Below are 14213 nucleotides of genomic sequence, written 5' to 3' on the forward strand. Positions count from 1 at the left end.
GGGTTTCAAGATCTTTGGGACTCTGATCCAAAGGACCCTCTTCTCAAAAAAATCCATATCCACATATTCACAAAAATTTCCAGAAAATTGGAAGGGGTGGCCAGCTAAGAGCGTCTGCTCTAACCGAAGCTTAGTGTCTAAAAGAATGAATATCAGGCCTTTCCTAAATGGTCTGATCCTGCAGCAACAACAGCAGGAATCCAGAGGGCCAACCCCTGCTACTTCACCACCCTCCCTGGCTCAAGCCCTTGGGTGCACACCACAAGCGCCTGGGGAGCTCTCAACGCATTGGCCGCCCAGGCGTCCCCCGATGATTCTAACTTAGTAGGTCGAAGATGGGCCCTGGCACCCATGTTTGTTAACAGCTCTTCAGGGAGCCCCAGTTGAGAACTCTTGTTCTGTGAACTTGAAATAAATCAGTCAGCATCTGTAGTGCCAAGCTGACCAAAGGCAGCCTAGACTGTCACCCTATCAGGATGAGCCCTGGGCAGGTGGCGGGGGCCTGGGGCTAGCACTCGGGGGCTCCTGCCTTCCTAGAGGGGGCCCATTGGTTCCTTCTGGCTGCTCCTGTCATCTGACACCCCTGCCTATGCCTGTCCTTGTCTTCCAGCTGCTCCCTACTGGCTGGACGAACCCAAGAACCTTATCCTGGCTCCTGGCGAGGACGGGAGACTGGTGTGTCGAGCCAATGGGAACCCCAAGCCCACCGTCCAGTGGATGGTGAATGGGGAACCTTTGCAATGTGAGTAACGCACTGTTCTCCCGCCTGCCTCTGCTCTGTCTCCTGCCAGAGGATCCAGCTCCCCATCCCTGTGGGCCAGCCCTGTTGTAGCAGAAGTGAGGGAGTAGCCCATCTCTTTGGACATCTCAAGAGGCAGGAAACCTGCCTCATTTGTGTGTGAGAGAGAACAGAAGGCCTGTGGTTATGTTCCCATGTTTAGGGGATTTCTGCTCCCTGGGGTTTTTCATAAATTTCTGCTTTCTACCCTTTACAACTACAGAGCCCAGTTCAAGGGCTGGAGACCTCAGCCTGTATCTCCTGAGAGTATAGGCTCTGAGTGATGGCTGGGGCTCAGGAGGTAGAGGAGAGCTCGGTAACTCATTTCCATCGTTTACCCAAGTCCCTCTCTCTGCCGAGGGCAAAATAAGAGGCAGGGTTATGCGACAACATGAAAGATATGGTCAGAAATGAGGGAAAACTTCCCTATGAGAGCAGAGGTGCACAGTGCAGTTACTGAGTGCGCACAGACATCAGGAAGATTTAGTCCTACCCAGATACTGGAGTGGGTGACTCCAGGGATCCTTCCAGCCAGAGGTCAACTTTTCACATCATATTCGCTCCAGTTGCATTTACTTTTTAAGTGTCCTGTCCTTACTTTCTCTAAGGGGTCAGAGGAAATGCAAACAATGTTATCAACCCGATGGGGCCAAAAATAGATGGCGAGACCTCAGAGCCTAACTCACAAGCAACAGCTGATAGAAACAGGTGGAGAGGCAGGGAGACAAGTAGAGGAGAATGCACCTTTCTAGACATTTATTGTGTGCCAGGCACTGTGCATTCCTCTTCTCTCTTTAACCTCAAACATTAAAGATGAGGAAGTGAGGCTCTGATGGTGCAGGGAATTGCCCGAGGTCACATGGCTAGTGAGTGGGGAAGCTGTGGGCTGCTGTGACAGTGCAATATGCCTACCCTGTCTAGTACTGAGCATCTAGTTATCCCAGGAAATACCCTGCCTCTGGATACGAGTGACACACGGACACGGCCTGCCCTCTGCCCTTCTCCCTGTCCTGGTAGCAGTTTGGGGACAAAGCAAACAAAGGCTTTAAACTTCACAGCACCATTAAATAAATGCAAAGTTCAGGACTTACAGCTGAGCCTTGGTCCAGGGAAAGGTCCCCCATCACTCAAGGGAGTGACCGGGAGGAAAGCTGGTCCGTGGGAATTGCCGGGCAAGGAGACTTAAAGTTGCTGGCATCGGCTTCCTTTGTGCTTTTTTGCTGAGTGGAGACTCCGGAAGGATGATAAGGATGCTGACCTCAGCTTTGTTCACCTGCTGATTCCCTAGTTCCGGGCTCAGACTTGCTATCTGTGGGGTGGAGCCCATGGGGCCAGACCCTGGGTTCTTCTCTGCTGACTTCTGTGGTAGGTCTGAGTGATCCTGGATGAGTTCCTAGATCACGCAAACCAAGTCATCTGGCCCAGTCCCCAAATCTTACAGAGGAAAGGCACCTTCTGGTGGTGAAAGAGGAGAAAAGTAGGGATTCTTTACACTTCTAAAAAACTTTTATTTGTACAGCTCATTATCTCATTATCATTCTCTTATCTTAACCTTCCTCAGAGTAGGGGAAAGATGGGAGTAATGCTTCCGCATTTGACAGATGAAGGAAATGAGGCCCAGAGGAGTTATTGATTTGCCCCAGGTCTTAGAGTGATAACGGGGACAGGTGTGAGACCCCACGGCCACTCCCCAGCCTCTGCTCTCTGCATCCCCAGCCAGTGGTACCAGGAGAACTGCAGCAGGGATTGTCCTCTCAGTGTGCACTCGTCTTGGGAAGATCAGGTAGCTTTGGCAAATACAGGGACTCATTCAGCTTTCATCAGGCCTCGACTTCCGGATTTAACTTTGTGAATGTCTGCAGGGTGGTCTGCTCAGAGAAGGGGAAAGTGGTCCCATCTAGTTGGATATTGCTTTATCCTTTTCAAAACACATGTGAGTATATGTGCATTGAGTTAAAATAATAACAACGATAATCATCAGTATGTGCTGAGCCCTCTGCTAATGACATGCAGAGAATCTCCCGTCATCCTCATAAGAGCCCCACAAGGTGATATGTTATCCCCATTCAGTTGACAAGGAGACTGAAGTGCAGAGCCATTGAATAGTGCCGGCAGGTAGTGTGGTTAGAATTCAAACCCCTCCTGTTTCCAAAGCTTACGCTGTCAACCACAGCTGCCCAGCTGCTGTGTAGGTTTGATCGGGATTCCTATTCCCATTGGATGGATTGAGAAATAAACTCCAGTGGGCTCAGTGATGGACCCAGGCCACACAGCTAGGCAGTGGTGGGCCGGAAGCTGGGTCTGAGCTGGCCCAGTGCTACTGCCTCCACAGCACCCCAGTCCTACCAGGGAGTCCTGTCCCAAGTGCCCTTCGCCCTGCCCTCCCCCTTTCTCACAAGGAGTGTCTTTTCCGACTGTAGCGGCACCACCCAACCCAAACCGTGAGGTGGCCGGGGACACCATCATCTTCCGGGACACCCAGATCAGCAGCAGGGCTGTGTACCAGTGCAACACCTCCAACGAGCACGGCTACCTGCTGGCCAACGCCTTCGTCAGCGTGCTGGGTGAGAGCACCCCTCCCTCCGCTCGCCTGCCTGGACCTTGCTCACCTCATGGACACACTTTCTCCTCCAGTGATCGGCCAGGCTGGTGGGGTATGAGGGCGGCAGGATGGGAGAAGCACAGAGACCCAGAATGACATTTGCGGGGAGGATGGAGGACTTAAAATCCATAGAGCTGGGTGTGCAGACAGAGTTCATTCCATGCGCTAAGTCAGTCTCAGTCCCCTTCCTCCCCTGATGAGAGGAGGGACCGTCTCGTCTCCTTGGTGTGTCCATGTTGACTCTCCCTGGGTTCTCCATGGTCTCGGTGGGAAATAGTCCTGAATATGTTCGTGACATTCCCAGAGCAGGGAGAGGGCAGTGGGCAGGTGCAGCTAGGAGAAGCCTTGGGGCTGTGGAGGGGCAGGTATAGAAGCTGCTGGAAAACTGGGGGGAACCCTTTGCAAAAGCTGGACTGGATGTAGGGTAGGTGAAGGACAAATGGATAAGCTTCCTCCTTCCTCACCTAACCCTCAGAGACTTCTTAAAGGAGGGAGGTTGATGGGGGAAGGTACACTGGTGCTGAGAAAGCTGCTGTGAGGAGAAGGAACAGAGAGATAAGACTGGTCCACAGAGAGGAAGAGGAAGACTCCCCACCTAAGGTCAGTTCTCTGGGAATTGCAGACGTGCCGCCTCGGATGCTGTCACCCCGGAACCAGCTCATCAGGGTGATCCTGTACAACCGGACGCGGCTGGACTGCCCGTTCTTTGGGTCTCCCATCCCCACACTCCGATGGTAAGTTCCAGGAGACCAGGCCTCCCCCACAGGGTCATCTGTCTCGCCTTTCTCATTCCATCTGGCCCATGAGAGGTATTCAGCAAGTCCTGGGAGCCTTAAAGGGTTGAAGCTGGGAGGAGTTGGCAGATCATCTGGGTCAACCCTCTTATTGTGCAAAGAAAGAAACCGAGGCCCAGAGACTTGCCAAGGCCACCCAGTGGTCGGAGGCAAGACCCACAAGGCTCGGGGCTCCTCCCGCTCCCCGGGCTGGTCCTTTCTCAGTATGCTGTGTGTCCTGCTGCTCTGTTGTGAGGTTTAAGAATGGGCAAGGAAGCAACCTGGATGGTGGCAACTACCATGTCTACGAGAACGGCAGTCTGGAAATCAAGATGATCCGCAAAGAGGACCAAGGCATCTACACCTGTGTTGCCACCAACATCCTGGGCAAAGCTGAGAACCAGGTCCGCCTGGAGGTCAAAGGTAAAGGAGAGAGTTGCTAGGTAGAGGGAGGGGTGGGGAGGGCAAGGAAGCCACCTCCTCAAAGTTATCCATGTGTGTCACTCACTTTGAAAATGTGCCACACCTAATGTTTAATACCTAGTGGGACCTCCCTCCAGGTCTGTGTGTCCTCTCCGTGGAAGTTTCGTGGCCAGGGCCTCTGGCTGGCCTGGTGTTGTGAGCACTGAGTCATTACCAGCCTGGTCCAAATAGACTTAGGCAGGGACGCCTGCTACCCACACCAGCTCCCCACTACCACCCCAGAAAATACGTCCTGTGTTCCTGAGCCGGAGAGAAAGGATTTGGGGATTGGCTACTGTTTGGGATCCCCCTCATACCAGGCGTCCCCTACCATTCATGTAACCGAATCCTATTTCTGCCACTTCCGTGGTCCATCTAACCTGGAGGTCATGCATGTCACACTGTGTGGCCACACGGGCATGGGGTGGCAGAGACGAGCTCCGGGGGCTTCCCCACAGACCCCACCAGGATCTACCGGATGCCTGAGGACCAGGTCGCCAAAAGGGGCACCACGGTGCAGCTGGAGTGTCGCGTGAAGCACGACCCCTCCCTGAAGCTCACAGTCTCGTGGCTGAAGGACGACGAGCCCCTCTACATCGGGAACAGGTTTCTGCTTCTCCCTCCTCTCTTCCTGCTGCTCCTTTGGGGCGGTTTCTTTTCCCTTGCTCTTGGGGATGCATTGAAGAACACAGGGAACCTGTGTCATGTGTGTCACTGGGGAACCGCTGAGGAGGGCGTGACAGCCTCAGCGACTCCCTCCACATCAGGCGAGACCCCCCCTCCCACTGCAGCTTCCCCCTCTCCCCCGTCAGGGCTCTGCTTCTCTCTCCGCCTCCTCCCTCCCTCTTCTCCTCTCCTTCCCACTCCTTTCTGTCTTCACTTCTCTCCCTCTCTTCCCTCACTTCTTCTCCTGTCCTCCTCCCTTTATTTTGTCCTTTCCCTTCCTCCTTTTCACAGCCAGGACTCCCTCCCCATCCTCTCAGCCCTGCCTGCAGTGCTCCTGTTCTCCAGCAGAGGGCAAGGTTGGCCGAGCAGACTCTCACCCTTGTGGTTAATGGGGTTCTCCGCCCTTAATGCACCTGGGACCGTTTACCAGGCCCGTGCCTGCCCCATCCATCCCTCATCCCAGATTCGGATTTAATTGGAGTTGAGGGAGGGCCCAGGCATAGATAGTGTTTAAAAGTCCCCCCAAGTGTTTGTAATGTGCAGCTAGGGTTAAGAACGGCTGATCCGAGCCTCCCTTCAGGACTCACCCTCGTCCGTCTCAGGGAAGGTTGAGCATCGGTACCAGCTGTTTCCAGTGATGATCTGGTTTTCTGCAGGGGTGTAGCCTGCGGGTGGGTGCAGGCATTATGGCCCTCAGCGAGGCTCACAGTCTGCCCTCCTCCCTCTATGGGAGACAGTGCAGAGGAGCCCGGGGCACCTGGGCTGAGCCTGGGCATCAATCTGGGCTGAAGACGGAGCTGGAAGTACGAGAAGACCTGCCTTTTGGGGGTGGGCCTAACTGTGCCCTAATTCGGGAGGGGAGCACAGCACAGGAAAGGCACAGAGAGCAGACCCAGTGTGGGAACTGAGGACAGTGAATACGGGTCAGGGCCACTTTGGCTCCACCTACTTTCCTGTCCCCTCCAGCAAGCACCGTAAGTGCTCAAGGTGACATGAAGACCCTGCCTCTCTCGAAGCACTGAGGTGGAGCCTCACGTCCCCTAGGAGGGGCTGCGGCTGCCCAGCCCAGACTACAGCGCCGCCTCCTGCCTTCTGACCCACCATCCCCACTTCAGGGAGAAAGCAGCCGGGCAGTGCCCAGCACTCCTGCTGCCTGCCCCCTTCACTGGCACCCTACTCGCCTTCCTCCCAACCCCTGCCCGGTACCTTTGCAGGATGAAGAAGGAAGAGGACTCCCTGACCATCTTTGGTGTGGCCGAGCGGGACCAGGGTAGCTACACGTGCGTTGCCAGCACCGAGCTGGACCAAGACCTGGCCAAGGCCTACCTGACCGTGCTAGGTAACTGCCGCTGCCCACACTGGCGCTGATCCCCACCCCCTACTTCCCGAGGCCAGAGAAGCAGAGGACGGTTCCAAGGGCAGAGCCTGTGGTCAGCGAGCCAGCCAGGCCTGGTGATCCTCCTGCCTTCCGGTTTAAGGGTTAGGAAGCTGCTCCTTTCAGAACAAGCAGTGCTGGATGCCTTACCTCCTGAATGGAATCATTAACTTGCCCAAATCCTCACCTGAAGGGTGCCTGAAGGAGAGAGGGAATGGACAGGGGGTTCTCATTGTGATCATTTTTACCAACTTTACAGCTAACTCTAAACCACTAAGTCAATTAAAACGATCCATCCTTGAAGCAAGACTGAACTTTGTGTTCGTCCTTCCAACACCCTCTGCTAGCCTTCCTCTCTGCACCCCTTTCCTGATGGGATTTCACAGGGTGCTGTGCATTTCGGATGATCCTGTCTTGTCCTGCCCTCGTGTCCAGGCCAGACTGTAAATACTAAGCCATCCCAGACCTGGGGACGTAGCCTCTCCCATCCGGGGAAGCAAATCCCGTCCTCATCTCTTCTGTCTCCGGGCCCCCTATTGCCATAACTCTCAGTGCACTCCTGTCCCTTGGCAGTGTCCCTGCATGGTCACAGGGAACAGTGGGCCCAGGCACAGTCATAGCATTGGGACAGGAAGGACCCAGGGTGTCTACCCCCAGCTGTGGAGGGAGCACAGGAAGGCCTTTGTGAGGGTGGGGCACTCTCCATGGAAGTGGGGGAAGGGTGAAGCTGTGCAGGGGCAGGTGTTCAAGCCTTGGCTGCCTATTCTCACCCTTCGAGAACACCTTTATCCCCAGATAACCTGCTAACCTGGATAACCCATCTTACCTTTGCAGCTGATCAGGCCACTCCAACTAACCGTTTGGCTGCCCTGCCCAAAGGTAATTCATACTAATCCCGGGACCGTCGCCAAGCACCCGAGGTGTGTGGGAGGGAGGAGTGTAGGAGGAGGAAGGCACTGCCGGACAGGAGTGCTGTGTACCGGCAAGGGGCGGCCTGCCCTGCTCCCTGCCAAATCTGACTCCTCTCAAGAGGCCCACGTCACCTACCTTAGCCCATCACAGCCCGACTCCCGGCTTCCTGCTCCTTTCACAGACTGAGCTCCGAAGTCCGGCTGTCACTCCCCGCATCCCCAGTCCCTTACCTCTGGCCATGCCCACCACTCCCTTGGGGTGGCCTGTTCTCTTCCCCCAGCTTAGCCTCTGAAGTGTATTCAGTCAGGAAACCCACTTGCTTTGAGTTATCTGTAGGCCCGTCTTTTTTGCAGCCTTTCACATCTACCATACACCCATTTCCAATCCTCACACATTCGTGTGCAACACAGATAAACGTGGGCTCCAGTGACTCACCTTCCAGATCCTTCCAGTAACCAGCCAAAATGTGGAAATAGCTGGTTCAAGGAGCCAGGATAGGAGAAAAAATCACGCCTACCCTCACCAGTCAGTGGCCAGATGACTTTATCCCCAGGCCAAGAGGGCACTTACACACACTTAGGAAATCCAGTGAGACCGGAGCCCCAAAAAGGTGCTGCCTCCACCCTTGTTAGGGCCTCTGTCCTGCTGTCCATCACTGAAACTTCTAGACTGAGTCCCTGTCTCTTCCCTGGCCTGGTCCTCTGTCTTTGTCCCCCCTATTCCCTTAACTGGTCTGCCCTGCCCAGCTCTCCAAACACCCCCCGGCTCCTGCCCCCTCAGAGCCTCGGCACACAGAGTAGAAGATAATTATGAGAAAATGAGACAAAATCCCAGACTTCTTCACCAGTTTTCCTAAAGGTTGTGAACATGGGTCTAATGCAAAGGGCAGCATTTCCCAAATGCTTGCACTCCGAGAACATCCACAGCAATGGGGTGGGTTGGCACCAGCTCTCCCTGTGCCCTGCATTCCTTGATATTTTGGGCAGGGGGTGGAATTTGGGGTTGTCTCTTTGTTCTTTCTTGAACCCTGAGGGAAGGGGGCGGTCCCTGTGCTGACCCTCCGGCACAGGCTGGGGTTGGTTCTTGTGGTGGTGACCTCAGCCCGTCAGAGTCCTGTCCTTGGGACAGTGTTCAGGGCTGAGGCCAGCACAGGGACGGGCCGGCTCTAACTCGGGAGGCCTGCGTGGTGTCTTCTCCCTTTGCTGCCAGGACGGCCAGAGCGACCCCGGGACCTGGAGCTCACTGACCTGGCCGAGAGGAGCGTGAGACTGACCTGGATCCCGGGGGACGATAACAACAGCCCCATCACAGGTCAGCCGGGGCCCTGCGCTGCTGTCCAGAAAAGAGGGCCGGCAGCCCGGAAGCCAGAGGCCTGGCCCTGGTTTCTGGTCCCACTTCGGCCTCACTTGACGTGTGCCCTGGCCTGTTGACAGAACTCGTGGAGACCTTGGTTTCCCTTTCTGGGTCTTGGGAAGAGTACCTGTGCCTTTGTCTACCCAAGGGAGATTATAAAGACTAATGGAAACCATGAAGGAGCGCTCTTGAGAAAGAACTCACTAACTCAGCTCCCCAAACAGCCCTGTCTTCCTTGCCCCCTCAGACTACGTTGTCCAGTTTGAAGAGGACCAGTTCCAGCCAGGGGTCTGGCATGACCATTCCAAGTTCCCAGGCAGTGTCAACTCAGCCATCCTCCAGCTGTCCCCCTATGTCAACTACCAGTTCCGGGTCATTGCCATCAATGAGGTGGGCAGCAGCCATCCCAGCCTCCCGTCCGAGCGCTACCGAACCAGTGGAGCACGTGAGTGCTTGAGGGCTAACAAGAGGTGCTGAAGCCAGGTACCCCAAGTTCAAACTGAGTTCCCCCGGTCCCCAGCCACATGAATTTGGGCAAGTTACTTAACCTCTCCAAGGCTCAGCTTCCTCATCTGTGAAACAGAGAATAATAACACCATCTCCGTCATGGGGCTGTTGTGAGGATTACGTTTGAAAATGGGATTCGGGTACTTACCGTGATGTGCATATAGCAAGCACACAATAAAAGTTAACTGTCATTTTTATTATTACTAATATTATGAATAATTCTTGATGCTCTGCTTTAAAGGGAAGAGCTATGGCAAAGATTTGCAGTGGAAATATATAATCTGGGGTTGCACCAGGTTTCTTAACACACTTGGGTAATGAAGTGTTTAGATTTCTAAAATCATGCTGGCTCATTGCGGGTGGAGATGCTCCCAAAAAATGTTGAATGCCAGGGTAAACCAGTCTGGTATTAAACATACTTAGTGGATAATCCACAAAGGGGATAATCCACACTGAGTTGGCTGTACTGATCATCTAAAGTGTGGAAAGCCTTATGATAAATACTGTCTTGTAAGGGATTAAAATTCAAAGGAAATTATCCCTGCTTTGGGGGGTTTAAATCTTAGCTAGGAAGGCACATCATCCGTATGAGAAAGTGGCAGAGCGAGTTCAGTTGCTTATGGGACAGAGTGTGTTGAGAGATGCTGAGAAAAGACAGAGCGTAGAAGGGACCAGTCAGGCTGAGGGAGAGAGGTTGCTTACTGTGCCCCAGTGATGAACAGACTGGACTTGAACTTTGCATCCATTTGGATTCCAGCCCCTGAGTCCAACCCCTCTGATGTGAAGGGAGAGGGGACCAGAAAGAACAACATGGAGATCACGTGGACGGTAAGAGCCCCTCGCAGCCCATCCATGATGTGCTTGCTTGCCTCGCAGCCTGGGAGCCCTCACCCTTTACACCCCTGTGACTCCAAGGCCGCAGGGTGGCTCAGACTACCTGGCTGGTGCGGGGGCTACTCTTCTCTGCATTGAGCATCCAGAAACCAAACAGCGGAATGTCTAAGAGCAACATTTAAGACAGGAGACAGGAGCAGAGATGACCAAGGAACAGAGAATGTCAGTCTGGCAAAATCAGAGAGTCCTGCGGGATCAATGGGCTTCTTCAGAAGAGGGAGAAATTTAGATTAGTCTGTAGGAAAGATTTAGCCCAAACACCAGTACCTCACTTTGGTGTGTTCTGGGAGCCTGTCACTGGAGATTGCTGGGAGTGGGGAGAGACCAGCCTCTGAGTGGTCCTCCAGTGCCAGCCATCTGTAAGTCCAGGATGGACAAGGTGACTCAAAAGATGTCCTCCGGGCCAGGATTGAAAAAGCTCATCTTCATCTCAGCTCACTGACCACATTTTCCAAACCAAAACTGGGATATGTGGCCTCAAAATGACTTTTTTCCAAACCCCTGCCAAGTCTAAGAGATGCAAATTCACCCACTGAAATATTAACATTTTTGTGCTGTTGCCATGAGTAATGGAAACAGGGAGATACAGAGTTTGGAATCACGACCATCCCCATCCTCAGAGAGCCTGATTTCACAGCAGCCTTGGCAACTGGGCTGAGCCCAGACTTAAGACACCGGGGCTCATCTTGCAGGACCTTGCCAGGGTCGGTTCTTGGTCTACGGCTCTGTATTCCAGGCTCCCGGGGGACTGCTTCCCGGACCAGGCCCTTAGGGAACAAAAACAGAGTTTTTGCTCACTCCCAGCTCCGGCCTTTTGGGAAGGACAGGGCAGACATGCAAGGATTAAGTAGGACTGAAATCTGGAATTTTGAGTTCATTGGCAGTAGGCATGCTGTGGCTGAACCAAACCCACCCCCTTCTGACTTTGGAGACATTATATCACTGTCCATATTTTGTTTTCTGGTTGCTCCATCACAGGAAAGAGTCCTGTCGACAATAAAGCTTTCGCTCCCTGTGCACCTGCCAAGGGGGCTGGCTGCGGAATCAGAGGGACTAGGGCTTGGGTGGAAAATCTGCACGCTGCTGGCTTCACAGGACTCCAGGCTCCGGGGGGACTCAGAGTGGGGGCCATGGTCTCCCCAGCTCTGCCAGGGGGCTGGCCGCTGTTGGGCAGGTTGGGGCAGGGTGCCTGGCACAGAAAGAGTGCGAGCCTTGGGTGGCCTGGGCTCCTTGCCTGCACCCTCTCCACTCCTGCCATCTCTCTCCCTGCTCAGCCGATGAACGCCACCTCCGCCTTTGGCCCCAACCTGCGCTACATCGTCAAGTGGCGGCGGAGAGAGACCCGAGAGACCTGGAACAATGTCACTGTGTGGGGCTCCCGCTATGTGGTGGCGCAGACCCCCGTCTACGTGCCCTATGAGATCCGAGTCCAGGCAGAAAATGACTTTGGGAAGGGCCCTGAACCAGGCACTGTCATCGGTTACTCCGGAGAAGATTGTGAGTACCCTCCCCTGTCCCCACCCAGGACCCTGACGGCTGGGCTGCACAGGCCACCCTTACAGACCAGGAACCTCAGAGCGGGTCGGGGGTCTTCCGAGAACATCCTGGGGGGACACCCAGTTCCCAGGGAAGAGAAATCCCCTACAGTGACCTAGAGCAGACAGGCCCCAGGTAATGCCGGGAGCGGAGATGGTATCATCTGAACGCTAGTTAGTATTCTTGAACGTCGTCACCTAGTCCAACACTCTCACTTTATCAACATGAAAACTGAGGCCCTGCAAGGGAAACCCCTGCCAATATTGCACAATAGCAAATGTCAGGCTTGAAAATAGAACCCAGGCCTTCTGATCTACCTTACTGCCAGGGCTTGCTAGCACCACGGACCATCCGTCCCAACGGGCATAATTAGACGCCTCCACCGGAAGCAGGGCCACAGGCCAGACTCCTCCCTGGGCTCCCCAGGGGAATCCTTGAGGGAGCAAGGTCCACAGAGCCCCAGCCTGGAATGCTCCACACCAGGCACTGCAACATTCCCAGTGTTGCTCTTGGCCCTTGGAATTGAACATAAAAAGGGAAGTTCTTTGGAGGCTGTCACTGGGTAAATCAACACAATTCTGGGCATATATGTAGCAGTATGTGCCTGGCTCTCCAGATGGTGGTAGCCTCTCTGCCCCCAGCACATCAATCCTGTAGGCTTTTGAGCAAGGCAGGAGGGTCGGTGACGCCCCTCCTGGTCAGGGCAATCCGTGTCCTGGTGTGTTTGGGTCTGATCCAAGAAGAAATCATGTAGATGGATGAGGTGACCAGAAGGAAGGGAGGAGGAGAGTCTTGGGGAGGAGCAGAGTCACAAGGGCCAATGCTGGGGTCAGGAGTGGGGCCAGTGGGGTTCATAACGGTGAGATGGGAGGAAGTGAGGGTTGGGCACTTCCCTGGAAGTGATTATGTATTGGACCCACTTGGGAGATAAATAGAGGGGATCAGCAGGCCCTCCGTCCATCCCACTCCTCATCTCCGTGGTGGCAGACACTTCCGGACAGAAGACGGTAGGGACTACTAGAGGGTAAGTATGGAAAAGGCAGCATCTAGCCATGGACTTTACGGACCACCTCACAGTTTCCATCGCATCTGTGTACCCCTGCGGCAGATGCTTTAGAGAGGATGGGGCACAACTGCTTTTGCAGCAGAGTAGAGAAAACGGGGGTGAGAACTAGTAATGGGGGAGGGAGTGGCCCTCCCTTTGCAAGCAGTCACAGGATCAGAATCTTTTCCTGAACTTGGTTAGGGTGTCTTTAGTCTGTAGGTAACGTTTCCTGCAGGGCCCTGGCAGGAAATAAATGCCACTCAAAGGGGACTATTTCTAATGTGAGGACAGGGTTAGAGGGACAACAGCAAGGTACAGCAAACCAGCTGGAGGGCCAGCAACAGCAGGATGCTGTTACACCACTCTGGCCCTGAGGGGCTGGCGGCGGGCGAGTCACCATGGCCAGCGAGGGCTGCCCTTGTGTAGAAGAGTGCGGTGCTGTCATCCTGCCACCCCGCAAAGAGGCAGCCAGGGGGATAGATACCATCTTCCCTCTCCTGCCCTGGGAGCTCCTGTTGGTACCTCCTGTTGGGCAGACCCATCTGGAAGCCTGAGAACAGGGGAGCCCCGCTGACACGGTCCAGAGAGGACAAGCCTCCCGGGACCCGAAGCAGGGTGGGGAAGGGTGGACAATGGGATGGGGGGGCAAACAGAGACTCTGTGTGATGGTTGCACATAATCGCCCTCTAAACGTGTAGGCAGAGCCCTCCACCTGTGCTGCCGCCCTTTTGTCCTGAGCCTCCCCACACTCTTCCAAGTCCAGGCTGGTGGAGGAGGCATGGCCCCTGCCCTCAGGGAGTACCCAGTGTCCAGAGTGGGCTGGAGGTGCAGGCCAGCAGAGAACAAGTCAGAGGGGACTCTGGAGTCGGGGGCCCAGCCCTGCCTGCATAACCAGCTCTCTGTCCCAACACATTGCAGATCCCAGGGCTGCACCCACTGATGTTAAAATCCGAGTCCTGAACAGCACAGCCATCAGCCTTCAGTGGAACCGCGTCTACCCCGACACGGTCCAGGGCCAGCTCAGAGAGTACCGAGTGAGGAAGCCAGCTCCGAGCCCTGTCTAACCACCCAGCTCGCTAACCAGGGCGAGGGGGTAGCAGATGCGGGCCATAAGATATTTGGAATGGGTCCCTCGGGATAGCTGTTGGATCCAGAGTTGGTTCAAGAAGATGATGTCTAGGGTTAGCTGTTCAAAAATATACCCAGAAAAAATATATATACACCCAGATGTATCCTGCACCGGGTATGCTGAGAGATTCTGCTCAGCAGAGAATCATGTGAAGGGTGTTGGGTTTGGGTTGACCATACAT

The 14213-nt window shown here is 54.5% G+C and overlaps 1 protein-coding gene across 7 annotated transcripts in view; it reads left to right on the forward strand.

Annotated features, from left to right (window-relative positions):
• The window catches only part of NFASC (neurofascin), a 75194-nt gene that overhangs the window by 24906 nt on the left and 36075 nt on the right, over positions 1-14213 (forward strand). For 2 of the 7 annotated variants that reach the window (XM_059940055.1, XM_059940077.1), the window contains exons 9-20: positions 611-742; positions 3199-3342; positions 4003-4114; positions 4410-4576; positions 5074-5221; positions 6496-6620; positions 7491-7535; positions 8778-8879; positions 9169-9366; positions 10186-10256; positions 11597-11819; positions 13822-13937. In XM_059940055.1, coding sequence (XP_059796038.1) covers positions 611-742; positions 3199-3342; positions 4003-4114; positions 4410-4576; positions 5074-5221; positions 6496-6620; positions 7491-7535; positions 8778-8879; positions 9169-9366; positions 10186-10256; positions 11597-11819; positions 13822-13937 — 1583 coding nt within the window. Of the gene's footprint in view, positions 1-610; positions 743-3198; positions 3343-4002; positions 4115-4409; positions 4577-5073; positions 5222-6495; positions 6694-7490; positions 7536-8777; positions 8880-9168; positions 9367-10185; positions 10257-11596; positions 11820-13821; positions 13938-14213 lie in introns of those variants that run through there. The other 5 variants (XM_059940099.1, XM_059940088.1, XM_059940066.1 and 2 more) reach the window with 4 other exon arrangements.

Source organism: Balaenoptera ricei, chromosome 1 (genome assembly GCF_028023285.1).
Source record: "Balaenoptera ricei isolate mBalRic1 chromosome 1, mBalRic1.hap2, whole genome shotgun sequence".
NCBI lineage: Eukaryota > Metazoa > Chordata > Mammalia > Artiodactyla > Balaenopteridae > Balaenoptera > Balaenoptera ricei.